The sequence below is a fragment of the Cydia amplana genome, chromosome 5 (genome assembly GCF_948474715.1).
Source record: "Cydia amplana chromosome 5, ilCydAmpl1.1, whole genome shotgun sequence".
Taxonomy (NCBI): domain Eukaryota; kingdom Metazoa; phylum Arthropoda; class Insecta; order Lepidoptera; family Tortricidae; genus Cydia; species Cydia amplana.
In genome coordinates this window covers 7,030,505-7,040,437 of record NC_086073.1, presented here as the reverse complement: position 1 = coordinate 7,040,437, position 9,933 = coordinate 7,030,505, and the positions used below count along the sequence as shown (strand labels likewise).

The following is a 9,933-nucleotide window of genomic DNA, read 5'->3' as shown; positions in this document are numbered from 1 at the left end:
TATGTATTAGGTATTAAGCTAGAGTCTAGCTGCTAGCTAGACCAACATACGTCTTAATTACTGTGTTTTGTAAATTGAAAAAGTGTGCCAAACTACGACTGTACATATAGATAATACTGGCGTCTGCAAACATTTTAAATCCAGAGAACTCTTACTGCACGCCTAATACTTTCAAACTGGTCATTATAATTCTAAATGGAAAATTTCACTTCTATTGTGTCTTAGAAAAACAATTCTAGTTCGATGTCTAGCTGTCTGTCCTAGATATAAATTAAAACTTAAAAACATCAAGAAACTCAAAATTATAATGTTATATTATTTGATTGGTCAATCAAGCAAAGCAGTATAACGTTTTAAAGGAAATGTTTCCGTCCCAACGTCATTTAAACACTTGATATTGTAGATAAATTAGTATTACTATTTAAAATCCATTCCAGCAGAAAATGAAGAATTGAGCACTTGCCTGAATGATTTTGTTATATTTATATCAAATAACATATAAAAATAAGACATTGAATATGCATACCTACAGATGTAGTGCATAATTATTTTCCTCCGTATTTTTAAGGCCTGTCTCCATATTGCGCGGCAAACTATCGAACATTGGCTCGCGAGGCAGCCGCGCGCAATCTGATCGAGTTGGCTCGCGAGCCAACCCGGTATCCATTGCGCGCGGCTGCCTCGCGAGCCAGTGTTCGATAGTTTGCCGCGCAATATGGAGACAGGCCTTTACGGAAACGTACGAGCGTGTCTTGCTATTTCAGTCAGTCTTGATACAAAAAGTACTGAGGTTTATTGAAGTAGCATGACAAATACGAACGTTTCCGAGAAAATACGAAGGAAAACAATTATGCACTACATCTGTATGTATATTCAATGTGTTATACTTTGATTGACGTGATTCAAGTAAATATACGTCCAAATATAATTTTGACACGTTTTTGCCTAATGTTATTTATAGCGATATGATAACCCATTATGCCCGGTTCACATTATTCCAGTAGCATTCCAGTCCAGCAATCCAATCCAGTGCTGGAATGTTACTGGAATAATGTGAACTGACACTGGAATGTACTGGAATGTACCCATTCCAGTGAGCATTCCAGTCCAGTGACTGGAGAGACCGTCTACTTTTTCATTCCAGCTCACCCAATCCAGCGCCATTGGAATAGTGTAGACAGCCATTCCAGTTGCAATCCAGTGCTGGATGGAACGTTGAACAGTGAAAAGACTGGAATATGCCCGGTTCACATTACTCCAGTCCAGTAATCCAGCGGGCTAATCCAGTCCAGTGTTGGAATAATGTAAACGATATGATCCAGTCCAGCACTGGACTGGGTTAGCCTGCTGGATTACTGGACTGGAGTAATGTGAACCGGGCATTATCCTACATATTAATTTCCAAAAATTGCAAAACTTAAATAAAAAACGTACGATACTTGCATTACTTTCAATAATAAAACTGACTGAAGAGTGCCGTCTAAACAAAAAACTTATTATTCAGAACAACACCAAAAATAGAACATTTCTGATAAGCACAACAAGAATATTTACTCCGTGACATTTTGAATAATGTAAAGTCGCGTACATATTTATAAACCTACGCTTTGAATAGTATGACTATGAATTAATTTTCGTGTGTATTGTAGTTATTATTTAATTTTATGAGTGGTCAAGTGCTCAAATTAGTAGATATTTTGAAAAAAAAAAACTTGAAACGAAAGGCTTGTGGTAACTTAAAAATTTATTATTAAATTAGATACAAATACGCGTAAATGTATGTAATTTAGAAAATATTTCTTGATGTTGTTGATTTGTTCTGTAAACCAAAGATGTTTATTTTTATGTAATATTCCAATGCAGTGCAAAATGTGTATTTATACCTGGATTATATGTACAATGTTATATGGGTGTAATAAATTACATGCTCAAAATACGCCTTGCTTTCATTGCTCACTCCACATCTATATTATTTATAGTTATTAAAATAAAACCAAAACAAGATCATTGGCCATTTGGCCAAGACCAAATCTATTAAATTGACTTTTGACGAGTCACAATATTCACTAGGAACCACCTAGGCCTAGCTGACACCAACTCCTGACATTGAATGTGTGTGCCAAGGAAATAAACATACATACATCATTTAGCATTCTATCTGAGACAAAGTAAAAGAGTTTTGACTCATGGTAAATAACCATGCACCATGATAGCTAAGGTGGATGTAGAATTTCAACAAACTTTTGTTATGAAATCATATTTACTTTATACAAGAAATGTAACATAAAATTAAGAGTTATAAATATGAGAAAAGTATCACAAGCCTTCACTCCCCTCCTCGCAGCGCCAACACCAAGTGGAGAACCGAGCCGCCTTGCACTTTGTAGTCCTGGGCCGTTTTTTCATCGTTCCTGAAATCACAAATCATATTGGAGAACAATGCCGATTTAATAATTTCAGTGTAAATTGAAATTATTAAATCGGTATTGATGCATAATATTAACAATTGCCACAGATAACAAATTTGTTGTAACAAAACAGTATTATCTATATACTGGCCGTGATATGTGATTTTTGAATGCATCATAAACAATTTATGATGTGTGTGTAGATACAGTACATTACATACATTTGTCACTTAGCATCCAAAGCCTCCAAAGGGTAAATGAAATTGAAAAGTACAGTCAGCAGCAGAAGAAGCATATCAGATGATGGGTTCACAATGATCTGCATACACTCTTGTTCTTGAAACAATAATGATGTGTTTAAATTATTTTAAAGACCTCAACCGTATTGCTACTTCTGCTCTGAACTGTACAGGACAGGCTCAAACTGCAAAAAACAAAAAAGGTAAACTGATTTTTGTGGGTTTTATAGAGATTACCACAGATTGGAATAAAGCTTACACTATTTTATTTTATAAATTCAATTTACATTAATTTACATAGGTCTAATGAGGTGGGAACCTCATTCATATTTTTCCATAAATATTCAAGAAATAACTTGTTTGCACTCCTGTCAGTTTACTCTATCCTTGTCCTACCCACCATGCTCAGTTTAAGCCATTGAAATTTTAACCAAATTATTTGGAAAATAGAGTTCATTTTCCTTCGTATCATACTATTTATATTATATATATTTTAACAAAAAACCAAGAGATTTCAGTGTAAACTCAACGTATCCAGGATTTTTAGTCATTACTTGCTAATAATGGAATATGTCCTTTATAAATCACATTAGGCAGGACGAGGCTATCTGATTCTGTATATGGGTATAACATATACGGCATCAAATAGATAGTGTCAGCTAAAGTGGCAAGCTATATGTACCTACTGCAACAAACCTTTGTTACAATATATTGGGTAAATTGACTGTCACAATCTTTTTGATAGTTACTTAGTATAGTAATACTGCAGTATGAATATATTACTTGTGACAGCATCTTGGTGCATTCAAGGTAAAGAGAACAAATATAAAGGCAATACAGAACTGCATTTATTCAAGCAGTACTTACATTTGTTTGCCGGAAAATATAAGGCGTTGTTGCTGCGGTGGTATGCCTTCTTTCTCTTCCACTCTCTCTTTAATCCTCTCCACTTTATCTGTCGGCTCAATATCAATCTCGATCTCCTTGCCTGTAAGCGTCTACAACAAGATAAGGTTAGACGCTAAAAATGCTTCGTAATACAAGCAATGCGTGACTCTAGTATCTAGACGACTATCTATCCTTACCTTAACTTTGATCAACATATTTGGAGGATTAATTCAATCGAAAACTTATAGAATATGCAAAAATAAATGCTGATTTTAAAGCTTATGCGGTATAAGTGTTTGTTAGGATCTTCTCCCGTCCCGTTTCAATGCAAATGCAGTTTTTAACTTTGACGTCTTCGACTGCTTTGACAGAACCTAACAAGAAAAGAAATTGACAGGAGCGGTTACGTTCGAAAATAAACAAATCTTGTTAGGACTGACTTATAATCATTTTTAAGATTAACATAATACGGTTAACTTAGAAACAAGAAAAAAATCAAGCAGTTACTAAAACTTTGATAAACGTGTTTTCAATGATTTTTATTTTTGACCTCAATTAATTTTCTTGGTTGATAAAATATATACCTGAGGTGTTTTGAACGCACTCAAAAGTTTATGTTCATGTTCCAAAACGAGTAAAACTAGAAATTATTTCCTTGATTTATCACTCTCCCGTAGCATGAAACTACAAGGTAAGTATGAATAATGAATAATATAAACACATTCTCGTGTTCTCTAAAAGTATAAAACTAAATATAATAACACTCATTGAGAAATTTTATTGAGATTTTTATATGGTCATTTTTTATTTGACTTGTCAAGTCCCACTAATTTACTGTCAAATAAATTTCAATGTCATTGTCATAATGTAAAAACTACTAAAAACAAGTGTCTCGTGTGCGACTGCGAAGTTGATATTTTACTATATTATAACAGTCATATTAACAATACTAATTTAACTATTCATTTTCGGCTGTTGTGTTATGTTACCCGGCGGAAGCTCCTTCACAGTTGTCAATATTAGTACATACATAATACCTAACTCACTTAAGAAGAATACCAGTTCAGCGTTCCAGCGACCAGCTACGTAAATACAACAAGATAATGGCAAACATACTCAATTTTTTTGAAAATCTCGAGAAGATACTAAATCCAGGTAATATAACTTACGGTGAAAGAAATGTTGCAGGCAAATGTACTAAATTATGTGGATGTCTAACCTAACTCAAAACTATGTTTCAGAGGGCCAGTGTCAATTTGTATCCTCAAATTTGAAAACTGTAACGAAGGATACAGATACAAAGATTAGTTTTATGGAACTCAGTCAGTTTGTACAAAACCTATTCAGAGAAATAGATGCTATTGCAACAGAATTAAAAAAAGATGAAACAATTTTAGTAAGTGTTAAAAACCAAAAAACTCTACGCACATGTTTTCAATTGATAACCTCATTGGGTGTGTCTAGATGCCTAATTCCAGGATTAGGGATAAATTTGTCCAAGAGATGTTCATCGGCAGCCATTCTTCACCCACTTACCCTAAGTGATGAAGAAAAGTATGAAATGCTTATAGAGTGCACTGACTTTTTCACCCGATGCTATGTGGTACCAGTTTTAAAGAATATTATAGTCACACTGCATCTATCTGATTACTTAGCTGCTCTCATACAGTTATCATTTGCTCCTTTGAAAAAACCTGGCACATATGGTAACTTCACTATGACTCATGAGCTGTATAACAGGTTAAATATTGATAGAAAAAAATACCAGCAGGTCTATGAAAATTTGGTAGAAAATTGCTTTCAACCAATACTTATGAAAGAACTATTGGTACTACAAGGTGTGGCCGACCCGCAGCCTCCCCCTTTTGTCAAAAGGGTTATAGCTAAGGAAATGAGTTGCAGATTGTTGGCTCCTGGAGGTTTGCTCAGCCTCATAAGATGTTTCATTGAAAGTTATGGGATAGATTCTGGATTTGAGTGGAAAAAAATTGATTTAATTTGTAAAATAGTTGCTGCTAAACATGGAACTGGTTCTGAAAATGATTACCTCAGTAATATATGTTCACAGTTGAAGAATATACTGATGTCAAACAACACACATTACTTATCAACAGCAGTAGCATGTGTGCTGATGTTAAATGAGAAATATCCCCAATCAGAAGCAGTGCAAGGTTTAGTCAAAAATATATTTCAAACATTGGTTTATGATGAGTTAACATCGAGGCAATACTTACCAGGCACTATAGCTTTGTCAGCCCAGGAGGTGGAAAGGGCAGTCAACATGCTACATGCTTGTGTAAACACCACTAAATTAGACTGGCCTGCAGCTCTGCTCCATCCTAATCTGTATTTGCTTTTTATGATTGGGGTAAAATGTACCAAAAATGAAGAGATGAAAATAAAAATAAAGGAAATACTTATAAAATTATTAGAGTCACTATGCCAAAATGATATCAGGTGTACTCTGATCACGTTGCTATTTGGGAAAGATGAAGAAAGCGTGACTAAGATTTCTGTTGAAGAATATGAAGCAGGGATTGCTGTTAAATTTGTATTAGATGAGGTTGAATATCCCAGGGAGAATGCCCTGGAGTATTTTATTACTCTGTTCAAAGCTTCATTAAACGTTACTTTTGTAAGTGAAATGTTTGAAAGTTCATTACAAATTCTTATTGATTTGACTGAAAAGAGGAAAGTAAAACTAAATAAAAATATTTTGCTTACTTCTGAAGATGACCCAATTCTTTTAGACAATATAGATGAAAAATATGTAGCCATTCTGCAGCTTCTCTCTGAAATATGCACATATCCTAAAGTGATTTCCACTTTAAAAGAGTCTCCTGCAGGGGTGCTTAATTTCATAGAATACTTTCTCATGAGAAACTTTGGGAACTCTGATGATGAATGTGTTACTATAGCTTTGGTTGTGTTGAACACAATATTGGAAAACTCTAGTGACAATAAAGAAATAGGGAAAATGTTCAGCAATATTACTCCTATGCTGAATAGAATGGCAGAAGATGAGTCGGGATTAAACAATATATTGTGTAAAGAGGCTTTATCTTTAATAAAGTGTAATAAGCCCCAGCAGCCAGAAACAGTGTGTGCGAAGGCGATCGCCGATGTTTTTGACCCGTTGTTGCCTGTCAGGGCTCATGGGATTATAGAGCTCACTAAACTGATTGATGCCAAGAATCCAGAAGCCATCTCTAAGAAACATTTTATATTCTGCCTTTTCCAGGTAAGTGTTAAACACATAATATGTGACGTTCCACGGCAAAAGGTACCTTATGGCACTTGGCGCTTACGTCGCATAGCGCCGCAATAATAATAGCGCGCGGCGGCGGAGCGGCGTTAATAATAGCGTAAGCGCCAACGGCCATAAGGTACCTTTATCCGTGGGACGTCACATATTGCCTTATCTGTGCTAAATGATTATTCTAAACGGTTATTAACTCTCTCTCAGTTGCACCAACCACTATATAGGTTATAGGTATTCGCGGGCTTGGTTTCCGCAACTCGACGTCATATTATTGCGCCTATTTTGCGTGATGGGTTGGCGGCCTATTCCTGCCAACCCAGCTCTACCAGGAAGCCTAGCAGACCCTTGACGTTGCCGACGACTTCTGGGAGCGACCCCGGTGAGCCGAGGTGTTGTGCCCGGTATTCTGCCACCCCTGGGCATTCGAGAATGACGTGGGCGGCTGTCTCCTCTGCCTCCATGCACGCCCTGCAGAGGGGGCTATCTGTAACACGTAGGGTTAGTAGGTGTTTGTTAAATGAGGCGTGGCCGGTTATGGCCCCAACCACTATTAACAGGCTGATTATGATTAATGGCATACAACAGTAAACTATTAAAATTTTTTATACAATAAAATTTAGCGAATGTTTTAACGCTGACTGACGGATTGGTGCAACCAATCCTTAGTTGTGTCTGTATTTTTTTCGAGAACTAATTTTCTGGTCTATACAGCACAACCATGATTGAACCCACCACACACATATGAAAGGTAAAGCAAATTTATAACTTATGATCACTTATGATGTATTATTTTCCTACAGGATCAATTAAAAGACTCTGATTCGTACATCTACTTAGCAGCAATAAATGGCATAGCATCTCTAGGATCCCTGTGTACTGAAGATGTGCTACATGTCCTGTGCCGGGAGTTTATCCAGATTCCAGACCAGCCTGCACACATTCAGGCCTCAAAAGACCAGAACAGTTTGGCGGAACTGAAAATGAAAATTGGAGACATTATTGTGAAAGTCACCAGGAAACTTGGTAGATTTAAATAAACTTAATATTTAAAAATAAGATTATACCTACTCAAGTTATTTATCTGTAGTCCATCCATACAGTATATTGAATAGTTGGGTCCACCAAACTTTCATGGATTGTTTAAGATATCTAATATGTAAAGTCTTTTTGTCTTTAACAAATTTTTGCTTTGATTTTGGCTCTAGTTATTATGCAGTAACTTTGGTTGTCAAATTAAGTTGATGTTTGGCAATCCAGGGATCACAAAACATGACGCAGTAGCAGTACAGCGCCATCTATTTCCGCTATCAAACTAGAGGCACAATATTTACTTAGCCTTTACATTCACTACTATCCATAACTCTGATATGCCAATAGGTATAGTCACGTATTTACGCTAAGGGCTGATTTAGACGGCGCGCGAACTCGCATGCTATTTTAGTTACATTGCGGACTGTTGGTTACGTCCAATTCAACCGACCGATCAAAACCCGCAATGTAATGAAACTCCCACGCGAATTCTCGCATCGTCTAAATGAGCCCTAAAACATATCACTGTAGAAGCGATAAAAACATATGACAATCGAAACAAAGATAATAGAGCTTTTTGTTTTTCCAGGTGAAATGGCTGTCATGCACAAAACGATTCTGCTAAACACAATGCTCAATGCGTGCCGACACGAGGACCCTTTCATTCGGGCGTCCGCTCTCTCCAACTTGGCTGAAATTGCTCTGGTTCTTCACTACAGAGTAGGATCTATTATTTATGAGGTAATTACTGATTATACCTAATAACCAAATTCATTATTTTTGTATGCATTGATGATATGTCCAGCTAAGATAGTTGGATTAAAGAAAAGGTGTATTTAGAGTCTTCCGAAAATCTCCAGTGGTTGCTATAGCTGTGAGTATAGAAACACTACTTCGCTTAATGCCAACTTATTATTTTACAATTGCTTCCATCTTATGACGCTTATAAAAAGAATATTTGTGTGTAAATGTAAACCTTAATTGAAGGCCAGAAGGATTCTTTTACGTTGTACGTTGTACGCCTTAGCATTCATAAGCGTTCTTGATGCTATAAGCACGATAAACCTCTTGAGTCACTCAGATTCGATGTCGTGTCCCAAATGACAACAAGTTCTAAATTTAAAACCTAAACGTCGTTTTTGGGTGGCAAATTTAGACTACTGGGATTCCAGAAGTACCCAAATAACGATGTTTTTAAAGGGGCCCACTGATAATCAGTCCGCTGGACGATATCAGCCTGTCAGTTAAACGCAAAAGCTGACAACTACTTTCAACTGACAGGCCGATATCGACCGGCAGACATCAGTGGGCCCCTTAAAGGTTCTCGGCATTTAATGTTTCTTTTTGTTTTTTGCAGATACTCCTATGCGTTTGGAGCATAATAGAAACGGATCCAGCCGTGGAGTGTCGCCGCGCAGCCGTCATGGTCATATCCAGCTTACTCAAGGGCCTGGGTAAGGATACTCTCATAGAGCTAAAGGACAACATTCTGCCCATATACAGGACCCTGAAGGAACTCTACAGAGACCCTGACCAAGACCCTACGGTACGACTACATGCACAAATAGCTCTCGAAGAGCTCAATGATATAGTCAAGCAATTTTTAATTCCGACAGTATCTATGGAAAATCGATCATTTGTGTTAACTGAACCTAAAGACATTGTTTTTAAATAAAATTGCGACGGTATTTCGTATTGTTTTTATTCATCACACTGGTTTCACTTAAAATTAATTTATATGTAGCCTAATTCAAATGAGTCTTAAAATAAGAAGCCAAAGAATATCTTACATTCTTGGTCTATATTTCAGTCCATAATACACATATAAATGATGATCTTATTAACCCCTGGAACGCCATGTTCAAACATGTCACGCACACGCCAAAACCGTTGACTTTAGCAATCCGATTCAGAAAATATTCAAGCATACAATTACTGTGCACGGCTTCTGTCTACGACTTTAGGCGTTCAAAGGGTTAAATAGGTAGAAGGTAAGCGTTATTTTAGAAGTAACAGCAGATCACGCACTTATTATAATAACTATTTTTATTTGGTTAAGCAAATCAGAGTAGACTTAGTAAAAAAGTAGTAGTCTCTGGCAGTAGCT

The 9,933-nt window shown here is 36.4% G+C and overlaps 2 protein-coding genes across 3 annotated transcripts; one reads left to right on the top strand and one right to left on the bottom strand.

Moving 5' to 3' along the window:
• Nucleotides 1–2,241: 2,241 nt before the first annotated feature.
• Nucleotides 2,242–3,837, bottom strand: LOC134647899 (NEDD8). The gene is made up of 3 exons (XM_063502264.1): nt 3,733–3,837; nt 3,515–3,645; nt 2,242–2,411 (listed from the first exon to the last, which is right to left on the bottom strand). The coding sequence occupies exons 1-3, from the start codon at nt 3,748–3,750 to the stop codon at nt 2,327–2,329; spliced, it is 234 nt and encodes a 77-aa protein (XP_063358334.1). The 5' UTR covers nt 3,751–3,837; the 3' UTR covers nt 2,242–2,326.
• A 724-nt stretch (nt 3,838–4,561) lies between these two features.
• LOC134647898 (transport and Golgi organization protein 6) lies at nt 4,562–9,514 on the top strand. 2 transcript variants are annotated; one of them, XM_063502262.1, is made up of 5 exons: nt 4,562–4,690; nt 4,777–6,776; nt 7,598–7,820; nt 8,416–8,567; nt 9,184–9,514. In XM_063502262.1, the coding sequence occupies exons 1-5, from the start codon at nt 4,639–4,641 to the stop codon at nt 9,499–9,501; spliced, it is 2,745 nt and encodes a 914-aa protein (XP_063358332.1). In that variant the 5' UTR covers nt 4,562–4,638; the 3' UTR covers nt 9,502–9,514. The 2 variants fall into 2 exon arrangements, with proteins under 2 accessions (XP_063358332.1, XP_063358333.1); XM_063502263.1 differs by lacking the exon at nt 8,416–8,567 and having other exon boundaries at nt 9,184–9,317.
• The last annotated feature ends 419 nt before the right edge of the window (nt 9,515–9,933 follow it).